At 41.7% G+C, this 16,100-nt stretch overlaps 1 protein-coding gene across 4 annotated transcripts in view; it reads right to left on the reverse strand.

The window, feature by feature from the left end:
* Nucleotides 1-15,723, reverse strand: part of GPR162 (G protein-coupled receptor 162) — a 31,501-nt gene extending 15,778 nt beyond the window's left edge. The window contains exons 1-4 of one of the 4 annotated variants that reach the window (XM_063435394.1): nt 15,517-15,723; nt 3,799-4,848; nt 3,752-3,764; nt 2,461-3,716 (exon numbers count right to left, since the gene is read on the reverse strand). In XM_063435394.1, the coding sequence (XP_063291464.1) occupies nt 2,461-3,297 (837 nt within the window). In that variant the 5' untranslated portion in view covers nt 3,298-3,716; nt 3,752-3,764; nt 3,799-4,848; nt 15,517-15,723. Of the gene's footprint in view, nt 1-2,460; nt 4,849-15,516 lie in introns of all 4 variants that reach the window. The other 3 variants (XM_063435393.1, XM_063435395.1, XM_063435392.1) reach the window with 3 other exon arrangements.
* Between the last annotated feature and the right edge of the window lie 377 nt (nt 15,724-16,100).

The raw sequence follows: 16,100 nt of genomic DNA on the forward strand, positions 1-16,100 counted from the left end.
ATAGATATGGATATTTAAGGACAGGGAGAAGGGCATGGCAGGACACAGGGGGTACAAGAGAGGACAGAGAGGGCTACAAGAGAACACAGAGGGTGTGAGAGGGGGCAGAGAGGATAATGAGAGGACACAGAGATTATAAGAAGGAACAGAGAGGGGTATAAATGGACACAGCGATTATAAGAGAGGGCACAGTGGGATAAAGAGATGTATGAGAGGACACCAAAGAGTATTAGAAGTTAGAGAAGGGTATAAGATGGCACAGAGAGCAGAATATGAGGGCAAAGAGGGGAATGAGTGGACAGAGAGGGGTATGAGTGGACAGAGAGCAGAATAAGTGGACAGAGAGAGGTATGAGTGGACAGAGAGGGGTAAGAGAGGACTGAGAGGGGAATACGTGGACAGAGAGAGGTATGAGTGGACATAGAGTGGAATGAGGGGACAGAGAGGGGAATGAGTGGAAAGAGAGGGGTAAGAGAGGATAGGGAGGGGTAAGAGAGGATTTAGAGGGGTATGAGAGGGATAAGAGGGGTATGAGGGGACAGAGAGCAGAATAAGTGGACAGAGAGGGGTATGAAAGTTCTAAGAGGGTTACAAGAGGAGAGAGAGGGGTAAGAGAGGACATAGAGGGGAGAGGGGAAAGGAGTATTAGGGACAGAGAGGGGTACGAGAGGACAGAGAGGGGTAAGAGAGGACAGAGAGAGAGGTATGAGGGGACAGAGAGGTAAGAGAGGACTAAGAGGTGTATAAGGGGACAGAGAGGGGTATGAGGGGATAGAGAGCAGAATGCGTGGGCCGAGATGGGTATGAGGGGACAGAGAGGGGTATGAGAGGACTGAGAGGGGTATGAGAGGGCTAAGAGAGGACAGCAAGGGGTAAGAGAGGACAGAGAGGGATATGAGAGGGCAAAGAGGAGTATTAAGAGACAGAGAGGGGTATGAGAGAACAGAGAGCAAAATGAGTGGACAGAGAGGGGTACGAGAGGACAGAGAGGGGTACGAGAGGACAGAGAGGGGTAAGAGAGGACAGAGAGGGGTATCAGAGGGCTAAGAGGGGTATTAAGGGACAGAAAGGGGTATGAGGGGACAGAGAGGGGTACGAGAGGACAGTGAGGAGTAAGAGAGGACTGAAAGGGCTGAGAGAGGTATGAGAGAACTGAGAGCAGTATACGAGAACAAAGGAGGGTAAAAATCAACTCAGCCCATCTTACTATAGGAACCTGCTAATATGGGTTGTTAAACGTGTGTCGCTGCCACTGTTTATGTAGAGTTAATTCAATGCTTCTGGATTATTAAATCAATTCTCAATTAGATTGTATTATAAATATAACTTACTAACACTATTTCAATCAAGTTAAATTCACTAGTATTTTTTATTATTCAAATCTAACTCTGCTAGTTATATCTGGTTTACTACCCCAATCTCTGATTTATGTACCCAACTCACTCTCACAAATTAATACCAACCACTAGTCACCAACCTTGGTTTCTACCATTCCTGGAACCTGCTACCTTGTTACTATGTTACTGTTGTAACTCCATCCACCACTCAGTCCATACTGCTGTCTCTGGTTGCTGGTTAACACTCTAATTGACTCCCAGAGGCTGGACTGTGAGAGCCCTAAGGCTAGTGCCCTAATGTCCCTCAAAAAGGGCAGCCTGACAATCTACATTTATTTAAATCCAACTCACCAACTCTAGTTTATTAAAACCTATCTCAAATAGAAACACCCGGTACCCGCAGAAATACAAGGTGCAGTCTAGAACATGAAGCATGTCTGTGTTCTTTTGACTGTCAAGCTGGGGACTCTTGGATAGTTGTGGAAACATGCTTTCCCAATTTTCTGTGTCCAGGGGGGACTCTCCAGAGTCTAACTTGAGATATGCAAGTGTTGCACAACAGTAATATTTTCTGTTTGTGCTGTGGGAAATTGTATTATGTTTGGACTTACCACAAACTTTTTGGCACCTATTTTTATTTTATCAGAGAGCCTTCAACTTGACTATGCTGATGAGGCTCTAAAGGTTGAAACTGTACAGTACATGGCTTTTTTTCTGGTCACTGGTCTTGTTGGATTTTAATCCATTGTTTAGATTGATAACCCATTGCTAAGAGTACCTGAATAAATGCCTGGTGAAGTCTGGAACACAATGCCTGTCTGTGCTCGTTTGTCAAGTTTCTGTGCCGAAAGTCCAAATTGAAATATGCACGTGATGCACAACAGTAATTCTTTTCAGAAATAAATCTAACACTGTTTTTACAGCTCTAGCTCCCTAGGATTATTTTCCTATCTCTGATTTCTACAAATCTAACTCAATAACACCATTTCTGATATCTACACATCTACCTACCCTGATATAGTTTGCTAAGCTCTGCCTCACTAAAATTGATTTCCACAATTCTCGCTCCATAATTCTGGATATCTCACACTATAGAACCCATCTTAAACCCTCCAAAACCTACCAGTATTGGTAGCCCAGTCAGGGCATCATACAGCAGGACAATTCCCCCAACCAGTCCGGTGACCTGTGCTGCTGTCCGTGGTGACTCAGACCCATCCAGTGATGAGCGCCTCTTTCCCTGGGCATCCTGCACCACGATGGCTGGAACTTCCAGCTTTCCCTCGGGGCCTCCTTCACCCGCCCCTCTCTGCCCAGATGCAGGGCAACAACAAGCATGGTACAAAGTCACCCCAAGACACCCTAACCCTGTACCCACCCCACCCAAGAGCAGCAGTTGAAAACAGAGCCCAAATCCCAAACCAATGCGACTCGCTAGGAAATGGCACCCACGTGTGTAAAACCGTCGTGCATTGTCATGCCAACCAATGGAAGGGAGTGTAGACAATACAAACGAGGCAGCCCATATACCAAGTGCCCCCTGCAGAGCTTGTCTCCGGGCACCACCCAGTCGGTAGCTGACAGGCCACCGGACCATCCACATCCGGTGATAGGAGAGGCATGCCACAGTTAGGCACGTTGACAATGCCAGCGTGTAATACGTTGACACAAACACCTTGCAGAGACCCTCATTCCATTCGTAACCCGGTGAGTGTCTACGTCTGAGCTGTACCACAGAGAACAAGGACAGAGGCACAGCTGCCATTAACAAATGAGTTCCAGCTAGAAGACAGAGAAGAAGCTCCAAAGGGCGCGGACGTTGGCCACTGCCTCCACGGCTTGCTAGGCTCAGGATGCTCCAGCCGTTGGCAAGGAGTGAGAGGGCACCACATGCCAGCCAAGATAAGGAGTTGTTCTGATATAGCTCATCAGCATCATCCTGTTCATGGGCCCGTGGCATCTTCTGGGCCCCCAAGGGCAGTAGCTCTCCTTCTGATCTTGGACCTTGATTTTCCCAGAAACTGCTTTGTGTCTTCCTGTTCCTCCCTGTTACCAGACTACACTCACACTCCTTGTACTCACACTCCCTGTATTTGCTTACACCTAGTCTAATGCCCGCTCACCCTATACCCACTCTGACACTCTAAATCAAACCTCACACACTTTCTCAAACTATTTTCACACCCACTCTCTTTGCCCTTACTGACTCTCTCAATCTACAGGTACACCCCTTCACAGTCTGGCTCCCACTACTTTCCCTACCTACCTTCTCTTTCTGGCACTCTGTGTCCCCACACACTTCCACACTCTGCCTTCTTCACACAACCAGTCAGATTTATACCCCACTCACAATGTGTACCTCCTCAGAATTATACACCACTTACAATGCGTACCTTCTCAGATTTATACCCCACTCACAATGCGTACCTCCTCACAATTATATCCCATTCCCAAAGTGCACCTCCTGAGAATTATACCCCACTCACAATGTGTACCTTCTGAGAATTATACGCCACTCACAATGTGTACCTTCTGAGAATTATACCCCACTCACAACACGCACCTCTTCAGGTTTATACCCCACTCACACTATGTGGCAACTTCACACCCTTTGTCTTCTCAGATTTATACCCAACACACAGTATTTGTCTCCTTCACACCCTGTACTTCCTTAAAGTTACACCCCACTCACACTACGTGCCTACTCACACTGTTAGTTCAGTTCACTCAGGCATCTCCTAAGATAATAATCATTAGACAGAGGCTGCAATGAGCTACTCTCCCAAAAATAGATTGCTTCTCCCTCTTCCCAATAATCCCCCTCAGCCTGCGCTCTCCATATCTACCCCTTTCCTGTTTGCCATATACAGTTTCTTTCTCTGAGTAGTCTGTGGCAGTAGTGAGCAGTCTCTGGGAATTTTAATGCAGTCTCAGGCTTTTGTATGAGCAGTCTCTAGGACTCTTTATGCAGTCTTTGGCACTCTCCTTGCAGTATCTGGCTTCTCGTGAGCAGTCTCTGGTACACTCCTTGTAATCTCTGAATTTCCTTGTAAAGTCTCTGACACTCTCTGTGTAGTCTCTGACACTTGCAATGCAGTCTCTATCCCCCTGAGAGGAGGTGCTCTCTTTGTTGCCAAAGGCAATCTTGGAACAGTATTTGGTGCTCTCTGTGTGAGCTCTGTGCGAACAAACTCTGTCACTCTTCGTGCAGTCTCTTGAGAGAGAATCTGAGAGCTGTCTCTGACACTGTTTATGCAATCTCTGGCATTAAGCGAGCAGTCTCTACTCTCTGTGCAGTCTCTGTCTCTCCTAGAGTTGTCTCTGGCACACACTCTGCAGTCTCTGGCTCTATGTAAGCATTCTCCAGCACTTTTTGCAAAGTCTCTTTCTCTCTCAGCTCTCTCTTTTCTTCCCAGATCCTGCACAGTAGCTCGGGAGCTGTGATAATTGCAGCCAGTCTCAGGTAGACAGCTCATGCCACTGCGGGTATTTTCCCTCGGGGGTGCCTGTACTGAGAAGAGAAAAGATCAGTGAGTCTTACTGGTATGAAACACAGAAACTGACTTCGAAATGAGATCATGAACTAAAGGGCATTTAACTGCAATAATAATATCTGGACTTGTATGTGTCTTTAGATCGGGAATATGGCCAAGTGTATAGGGTACGTTTGGTGACGCAATTAACCTCTCTGGTTTATCTCTTTTCAAAGGTTGACCGTATGGCTTTGATGATAGGTGTTGGCATGCTAAGTGAAATTAATGTTTGACAAGAAATTAAATAGGCACAAGGAATGCTGACATATAAAGAAGGTTTACTAAACATGATGGTACGAAGGACTCTGGATAGCTATCTAGCTCACTGTAGCTTTTGGGCATGGAGACTTACAGTTAATTCCACTGTCTCTCGGTTAAAAAGTCCTTAAACACTCTGTCTGTCTTGGGATGTATCTAGGGGCTATTACCTGACCTTGGCCAATCAGAGGGAAGGATAAGGAATTGAATTGGGAAAGATGCAGGGGAAATCAGAATGTCTGCAGAAGAAGACGTTACATAATCATGGTAGAATGTCCAATTACTCTTGGAGAAAATGTTATGAATCATTACAGAAGGTCCGATTGCCCTTGGAAAGCACTCTAAACAATCATAGCAGAATATGAGACTACTCTTGATGAACACTGTACATAAATGTCATAGAAGCCTGGATACATCTGTAAAATGCTCTAAACCTTTAACAATGTCATTGTGATCACAGTCACACCTTTTCATTGTTTTTGTAAAAAAAAATCAACACTTGTGGCATTATTGATGCTACAAAAAGAGGGCCCTATACCTTGCATTGAGCCATCAAGCATAGTCATAAACACGCTGGATAGGATTTATTGAGACATTAATGGATCCATTTCCCCTCATTGAATATAACAGCTAAAAGACCTGACAACATATTTCCATAAATTAAGGAGTACGCTAATAATAATCAATCATTCTTAAGAAAACATCTAGATTAAAACTTCCTAAATTTTGAATGCACTTGTAAAAAAAGCTGTTAAAATAATTTTAACTAACAAATGCATAGATGTTTTCATAAGTCCCTAAAATCCTATCTTTTTTGCAAGTTCTGTGGCTGATTTACACCCTTTTTGCTCAGGCCTAATTTCCTTGTTTATAAACAGTTAATTTAATTGCTGAAAGCTTGCACAGAATAAAGGAAGGGACCCCTAAAGGCCTGACATATTATATGCGTTCCCAGCACCGATTACAAAATAGAACTTGGAGTTAAAGTCAGGTCTAGGGCTGTTAGGAAAGACATACTCAGTGGCTGTGTTCGCAATACTAAATCCTTAAATTACATTGTGGGACTATTGAAAGATAGGTTAAAAGCAATTATTTCACTAGAACTCTGAACCTGAGAGAAGATTTGCCACAAGACTCATAGTTGAATTGGCATGTGTCCCAGCTTCGTTTGTCATCGGTTTCAACAGGAATTTAATCCAGATACCTAGATGAAATTAAACTACTTCCACAGTACGGGTAAGTCTCACATTGACTTTTTGTCAGACCCAAACTGTAAAGGTCCATGCAATATTGTAAAATGGAACAAACTCCAATATCAATCCACGTAAGCAGTCTGTCTGCGTTGTATGAGTAAAAAGAGGCCTTTGGTAGATAATACATTCCATCCCATGAGATTCACTGTTAGTCTGGGTCATAATGGTAAGCTAACTATGAGTCCAGATCCTTTACTACCCCTACCTCAAGCAGCATGCATTGGACACTCAGACAGTGCCTGTGTGGACAAGTATAACCCATTACTGAACTAGCATTGCTGGAATACATGTTGGCTTTCCAGCAACGTCCTGACACATATCCTGTGTACTGGTCCCTAGAGCTTTATTGAAGCCCCTCAGTATTTAGTTTGAAGGAGCCAAACACGTCTTTGTGGACCAACTCTTGATTCAAATCTCCAATTAAAACATCAAATGTAACTGCATTTTACATTATAGTTTGTTTTTGGTGATGCCAGTATCTCAGAGGGGATACTTTAGGTGTATATCTGAGAATCATAATATAATTGTTTATCCGGACGGTGTGTTGTGTTGCACATGGCAACAATCTTTCATGGCCTGAGCACCTTTCCGGCGCCATTGCACGCGTATCTATTTATTCACACAGAAAACCGCATCATATTTTGATGCCAAACCATGTCAACCAAACAACACAGGTTGAGTACGTTTTGGCCTCACTTTTAAAGCAGGCCAATGGTAGCCTATGGTAGTGCTAATTATAGCCAGTCTGACAACTTCTGCCTGTACTGGTCTCTGTTAACGAGAGCATGCTTTAGTTTATATTGTATCATTCTGGTATTGACTTGGTTTTGACATCTGAGTACTCAGATTTCTGGAATCCTTTGACTATTTTTTTTTCTCTCGTTCATGTGTTTTTCTTTTCTCAGTTTCTTCACCTGGACTTGGCACTCTTTAGTCGCTTCTCTCTGTAGACTGTATTCTGTAATATTAAATGTAAAGCACGGCCAAAACGTTGTCAATATTTATGCTTATTTTTTTTCAAATAAAGTCTACACATGTTGAGAAGCCTGGAGTGCACAGAACTTTTATCTGTGATTGCAAAGGGTATTCAACATTGACACAGGCAAAATAACTTGTATCAGTATCATACTGATAAATATACAAGACATAATATTCCAAAATTTTTATAAAACTATGCAAAGGTCTGGGGTCGGTTTAGAGCATTGGAAATGTCATAAAAATGCTTCATCTCCACAAACTAACTTGCTCAACCCTTTCCAATTGTTGTCCATATGGCAGAAATAGGATGCCCTTGTCCAACAAACTCAATTATAACTATATTACAAAAAATAGCTCAGAGTGTCCCAGAGTGTTGGTTGTAGTGAATTGGGATTGGCTAGGAAGATAATTGCAAGGTATAGTTAAACTGTATATAAGCGCAGCACGCATTTAGACTCCATTTTTAGAATAGAAATTAGGTGGCTTATTGAATTTTTACAATTTGTGCAAATCATTTTTCTTTCATCTCATTCATACAGAATTTCCTATTTACATTTTAAGAAGCTTTTTTTTTTTCCTAGGCTGAATGAAAAACTTGATGGTGTTACTTAGCATTGCAGGACAGCGCATGTAATGCAGTGAAAATAGAATATATTTATAGATTTAATACTCTCAGCACTGTGGCACCCAAATGCTGGGCTCTACAGGGAACAGTAATGTAAGAGCCACCTCAATTGTACTGATACATAGAGTAAAGAAAGGACGATGGGCAGCTAGATCAGCGAGAGCCTTGTGTTTAAGAGCTTTTCTGGGAAGCTTCCACCGTACCTGAGCAGAATGCTCTCCCGGCTGCTCCCACCTCCTATAACCTCCGATCCAGTACCAGCACTTTATTTAGTCTACCTCAATACAAAAAGAAAGCAGAACGATCCTCCTTCTCCTACAGAGCACCGCAATTATGGAACGACCTCCCGCACACTTTAAAATCTTCCCCAAGCCTAAAGTCCTTTAAGAGATCCCCCTCTGCATACCTCAAAACAGAATGCACCTGTCATGGTTGATTATATATTTCCTACCTGTTCTATGTTAAATGTTGTATTTATTGTGTATTAATATTGTTTTTGTATTTTATTGTACCCTAATGTATTAATGCAATGTTTTGTGGACCCAGGACATACTTGAAAACAAGAGAAATCTCAATGTATCCTTCCTGGTAAAATATTTTATAAATAATAATATATTATAATTTCTTGGATTTAATATATGTCATTGTAACCACAATTGTAACCAAGCAATCATCATGTATTCAGTGGGATTATATGGCCACAGACGCAGGCTCACCGCTTGGTTTCTGAAACTATTGATTATAAATCCTTGATATATTTCCTGTTTGGTTCCATAACTCCGAGTGCATGATACCGTATGTCACACATGTTTTGTTAGAAATAAATATTTGTCTTGTAACCCCCCCCATCAATATGCTACTATTACTATACATAGCCCCATTACTACCCTACTATCACTATATATAGCCCCATCACTACCCTACTATCACTATACATAGCCCCATCACTACCCTACTATCACCAAATGTAACCCCCATCAATATGCTACTATCACTATACATAGCCCCATCACTACCCTAAAATCACTATACATAGCCCCATCACTACCCTAATATCACTAAATGTAATTCCCCCATCAATATGCTACTATTACTGTATATAGCCCCATCACTACCCTTCCATCACTATACATAGCCCCATCACTACCCTACTATCACTAAATGGAATCCCCCCCATCAATATGCTACTATTACTGTACATAGCCCCATCACTACCCTACTATCACTATACATAGCCACATCACTACCCTATCATTATACATAGCCCCATCACTACCCTAATATCACTAAATGTAACCCCCATCAATATGCTACTATCACTATACATAGCCCCATCACTACCCTAATCTCACTAAATGTAACCCCCCATCAATATGCTACTATTACTGTACATAGCCCTATCACTACCCTAATATCAGTATACATAGCCACATCACTACCCTAATATCACTATACATAGCCACATCACTACCCTACTATTACTATACATAGCCCCATCACTACCCTAATATCACTATACATAACCACATCACTACTCTACTATTACTATACATAGCCCCATCACTACCCTACTATTACGTTACATAGCCCCATCACTACCCTAATATTACTTTACATAGCCCCATCACTACCCTACTATCACTAAATGGAATCCCCCCATCAATATGCTACTATTACTGTACATAGCTCCATCACTACCCTTCTATCACTATACATAGCCCCATCACTACCCTACTATCACTATACATAGCCCCATCACTACCCTAATATCACTAAATGTAACCACCATCAATATGCTACTATCACTATACATAGCCCCATCACTACCCTAATCTCACTAAATATAACCCCCCCTCAATATGCTACTATTACTGTACATAGCCCTATCACTACCCTAAATATCACTATACATAGCCACATCACTACCCTACTATTACTATACATAGCCCCATCACTACCCTAATATCACTATACATAGCCACATCACTACCCTACTATTACTATACATAGCCCCATCACTACCCTAATATCACTATACATAACCACATCACTACTCTACTATTACTATACATAGCCCCATCACTACCCTACTATTACGTTACATAGCCCCATCACTACCCTAATATTACTTTACATAGCCCCATCACTACCCTACTATCACTAAATGGAATCCCCCCATCAATATGCTACTATTACTGTACATAGCTCCATCACTACCCTTCTATCACTATACATAGCCCCATCACTACCCTACTATCACTATACATAGCCCCATCACTACCCTAATATCACTAAATGTAACCACCATCAATATGCTACTATCACTATACATAGCCCCATCACTACCCTAATCTCACTAAATATAACCCCCCCTCAATATGCTACTATTACTGTACATAGCCCTATCACTACCCTAAATATCACTATACATAGCCACATCACTACCCTACTATTACTATACATAGCCCCATCACTACCCTAATATCACTATACATAGCCACATCACTACCCTACTATTACTATACATAGCCCCATCACTACCCTAATATCACTATACATAACCACATCACTACTCTACTATTACTATACATAGCCCCATCACTACCCTACTATTACTTTACATAGCCCCATCACTACCCTAATATCACTATACATAGCCCCATCACTACCCTAATATTACTATACATAGCCCCAGCACTACCCTAATATCACTATACATAGCCCCATCACTAGCCTACTATTACTATACATAGCCCCATTACTACCCTACTATTACTATACATAGCCCCATCACTATCCTACTATTACTGTACATAGCCCCATCACTACCCTAATATCACTAAATGTAACCCCCATCAATATGCTACTATTACTGTACATAGCCCCATCACTACCCTAATATCACTATAAATAGCCCTGTCACTGTCTTGCTATTGCTACATATAACCCAATCACTACCCTGCTTTTACTAACTATAACCCAATCACTGCCCTAAAATCACTAAGTATAGCCTCATTTCAACCATACTATCACTATTTATAAACCAATCTCCACCCTATCATTAAATATAACCTCATCACTAACCTGCTATCACTAAATAGAATTTAATCACTCTCCTAATTTATATAGCTTGCCTACTGCCATCAGACTCTCCCCTAGTCTTCAATCATTTAAAACACATCTCTTCAGGAAAGTGTATGGCCTCCCAGAGTAATCTCTACTTTACATACCTGTCTCTTGCTCTCTCCTATGGGACAGTGCTTTGCTCTCTCCTCCAGCTCTGATTCACTCCTACTTGATATTTCCTGTCCTAATGTTTCTAATACCCCACCTCCTATAGTCTGTAAGCTCGTTTGAGCAGGGTCCTCTTCAACCTATTGTTCCTGTAAGTTTTCTTGTAATTGTCCTATTTATTGTTACATCCCCCTTCTCAAAATATTGTAAGCGCTACGGAGTCTGTTGGCGCTATATAAATGGCAATAATAATAATAATATATATATATATATATATATATATATATATATACACACACTCTCTCTCTGTAATGAACAGGAGGACATTTTAGGACATCACTTAGCAGGTCATTAGGGGAGATTATAATCCAAACTATAACCATAGGAGGTCATTAGGGGAGATTATAATCTGAACTATAACCAGCAGGTTATTAGGGGAGGTTATAATCCAAGCTATAACCAACAGGAAGACATTTGAGGACATCACATGGGAGGTCATTAGGGGAGATTATAATCCAAGCTATAACCAGCAGGAAAATATTAGGGGAGATTATAATCTATGCTATAACCAATAGGAGGACATTATGGGAGACTATAATCAAGCTATACCCATAGGAAGACATTATGGGATATACCCATAGGAAGACATTATGGGAGATTATAATCCAAGATATATCCACAGGGAGACATTATGGGAGATTATATCCAAGTTATACCCATAGGTAGACATTATGGGAGATTATAATCCAAGATATACCCATAGGAAGACATTATGGGAGATTATAATCCAAGATATATCCATAGGAAGACATTATGGGAGATTATAATCCAAGTTATACCCATAGGAAGACATTATGGGAGATTATAATCCAAGATATACCCATAGGTAGACATTATGGGAGATTATAATCCAAGATATACCCATAGGAAGACATTATGGGATATTATAATCTAAGTTATACCCATAGGAAGACATTATGGGAGATTATAATCCAAGATATACCCATAGGTAGACATTATGGTTGATTATAATCCAAGTTATACCCATAGGTAGACATTATGGGAGATTATAATCCAAGTTATACCCATAGGAAGACATTATGGGAGATTATAATCTAAATTATACCCATAGTAAGACATTAGGGGAAGTAACACGGCTGATGAATTCACAGTTCTGTTGTTTGGCTTTCACTCAATCTGCCCATATTTCTATGTACAAATCTCTATTACTCCCTGTCACATAGATATGTCACTCCCACTCACTCAATCTGCATACATCTTAAATTAATATGAATAATATCTGTATTATTCTCCTATTCCACTCTCCAACTACAGATCACAACCTCCGCAGCATGTCTTGGGCCCTGCCGTTTTGGGGCCTCTGTCACAAGACCCTGTGTTTGGAGGCCCCACAAATCCTCAATTCTCTCTATTCCCCCTTTATCAGTGGAAATGCAGAGCTGCAGGGAGCATGTACCCCACTGCTCATGGTTTCTGCTTTGCACCCTACAACAACCAGGTGTGTTCAACAGGGCATATAGAACAACATATGGCAGAGGGGTGACATTGGATCAATGATGTTAAATGTATAGAGCGAAATGGTAAATTAGGTGATTTATGGCAAATGGGGATATTTATGGTAAATGTAATAAGTGATTATAAACAAGGCATTAGGTTAACTAATACCAAACATATGTAAATGGCTACAATATATCATGTGAGATTAAATATGGAAAATGAGGAGAAACCAGCCAATTACACACTTGCAAATCAGGCCCTCAGAGATGCCATGCGTATAACAAGCAAACTCCATTAAGGCCAAACAACCATTTTAGAACATGGGAACCAATGTGAATTCTGTTCTTTCTACAACAGAAATGGTGCAGAAATTTTGGTGAGGACATTGCACGTTCACGTTTAATTCACCCATTGACTGTGAAACTCAATGCAAAAATCACACTATCCTTATCCACTAAACTTCACTGACTATAAATCCCACTACGCAGACTCACTATAATTCCACAGGTTGCAAACCCCACTATCTATTGCCTGCACATATTCACTATATTACACATTCAACTACCCTTACTCATTACATTATTATTATTATGTTATTATTTATATAGCGCCAACAAATTCCGCAGCGCTTTACAGTGGGTGGACGAACAAACATGTAGTTGTTTTAACCAGACAAGTTGGACACACAGGAACTGAGGGGTTGAGGGCCCTGCTCAATGAGCTTACATGCTAGAGGGAGTGGGCTAAAGTGACACAAAAGGTAAGGATAGTATTAGACTAGTGACAGTTGCAAGAGAGGAATCAGTTGGGAGCTATCAACAGTTTAATTGATACGCTTTTATGAAGAACTGAGTTTTTAATGATTTATTTGAAGGAGTGGAGACTGGGTGAGCATTATATTCCTTTACCCACTACGTCCTCATTAAAATCCCACTATACTAACCGCCTATATTGCACTTCTCAATCTTCTGATTGTAAATGACATCTAAAAATCTAATGTTTTAAATGTAAGTGACATGCAAATACGCTGGTCACTACTAGCACACTGCAACCATATCCCACATGTTACAACACTAAGAGAATTTAGCAGTGTGAGCAATGCGTAATATGTGGGCGACGCTGGCAGTGCACGTGGTGCAGGTAGTGCAGTAGTTGTAGGGAGTGTGGGATATTTGGGCAGTGATACCAGATTGTGAGAGGTGCAGAGAGTGCGTGAAGAGCTGCACAGAGTGTGAATGAAGCCAGGAGTGTGAATGATGCAGGAAAGGAGAATGATAAAGAGAGTGTGAATGATACATGGACTGTAAATAAAACAAGGACTGTGAGTGATGTAGCGGTGGGAGCTGCACAGAGTGAATGATGCCGGGAGTGTGGATGATAGAGGGAGTGTCAGTGATACCTAACATATGAATGATAAACAGAGTATGAGTGATAAAGGGAGTGTGAATGAATCAAAGAGTATGAATGAGGCAGGGAGTGTGAATGAAACAAAAAGTGTGATTGATGCAGGGAAGATGAATGATAAAGAAAGTGTGAATGATACCAGAACTGTAAATAAAACTGGTAGTGTAAGTGATATAGGCATGTGAGAGCTAAAGGAGTGTGAATGATAGAGGGGATGTGAATTATATAGAGTGTGTGAGTGTCAGAGGAAGTGTGAGTGATGTAGGCAATGTGAATGATAAAGGGGGTGTGAATTATTGTGGGAGTGGGAGTTACAGAAGGAGTGTGAATGATCCAAGGAGTGTGAGTAATACATGGAGTGTGAGTGATACATGGAGAGTGAGTTATAGAGGAGTGTGAATGATCCAAGGAGTGTGAGTGATATATTGAGTGTGAGTGATACATGGAGTGGGAGTTATACATGAAGTGGGATTGATTCGTGGAGTGGGATTAATACATGGAGTTTGAGTGATGCAGGGAGTGTGAGTGATAGAGGAGTGTGAATGACACATGGAGTGTGAGTGATGAAAAGAGTGTGAGTGATGCAAGGAGTGGGGAGAAGCGAGGGAGATGAAGAGATACGGGTTGATGTGAGATGAAAAGGTTTAGGATGAAAGGATTGTAATTAATTATACAAAGAATTGGGTGAATGAGGAATCACAGAGAGAGTCAGCAAGTATAAGAGAGACACATGCAAAGAGATAGAGATATGGGTAGAGAGACAGCGAGAGAGAGAGAAAGAGAAGGTAATGGGTGAGAGAGTAAAGAGTGGGGAGAGACAGAGTTAGTGATTAAAATATTGGGAAAGAGAAAGAGTTACATGAATATAAGGAAAGACAGATATAAAGAGACAGACAAAGTGACACACAAAGGGAAACTCGTAGAGACACAGAGAAAGAGAGAGAGACAATGGGAGAGATATACATGAGATGGAATCAACGGGAAATAAATTAAGGGAGACAGAGGAAGAGGGGAGAGAGAGAGACTGGGAAATAGACCGGGAGATAGAGAAACAGGGAAATAGGGAGGGAGAGAGAGAAAGAGAGGGTGAGACTTATAGGGAGAGTGATTTGGGGGGAGAGACAGAAATAAAGACAGAAGGATTGAGATAGACAGAAAGGTAGAGATTTGGAGGGAGAGAGATGGAGAGAGGAAGGAACATTGGGAGAGAAATGGATGAGTCAATCACAGGGAATAAAACATCCCTTATTATCACCCGGAATGGGAGGTGATTTCCCGGGGGGCTGATTGCATTGAGGAATATGGGATAAATAGACTGGGGTTTGATTAAAGGAGAGATGAGGAAAACAGGAGAAAGCAAAGAACAAGCGGCTTACCTTCTAGTTACGGCTGCCATGGAGACAGGAGCATCTCTGTGTGTGTGTCACCGAGTGTGGCATTACATAGCATGCTCACACACACACACACCCCCGGGGGAAGCACACAGCCAGCTGTATAGGAGACATACAAGATACAGAGAAGATGAGAGGGAGGAGGGATAGTCACAGACAGTGTCACAGAAATGGGAAGCGAGAGGGACGGGGGAGATTGAGCAATAGGGAAAGAGGAATGGGGAGAGAGGGGTGGAAAAGAGAGAGATGGGGGGATGGAGCAATAGGAAAAGAGGGATGGTGAGAGAGGGATGGGAAGATGGAGTGATATAAATAGAGGGATTGGAAGATTGAGTGATATAAATAGAGGGATGGGGCGAAGGAGCAACAGAAGGAGAGGGATGGGAAGATGGAGTGTTTGGAAGAGAGGGATGGGAAAACGGAGTGTTTGAAAGAGAGGGATGGGAAGATAGAGTGATATAAGTAAAGGGATGGAGAGAGATGTGGGGATATGGAGTGATATAAAGAGAGGGATGGGAAGATGGAGTGTTTGGAAGAGAGGGATGGGAAGATGGAATGTTTGGAAGAGA

This window comes from Pelobates fuscus, chromosome 10, assembly GCF_036172605.1.
Source record: "Pelobates fuscus isolate aPelFus1 chromosome 10, aPelFus1.pri, whole genome shotgun sequence".
Taxonomy (NCBI): domain Eukaryota; kingdom Metazoa; phylum Chordata; class Amphibia; order Anura; family Pelobatidae; genus Pelobates; species Pelobates fuscus.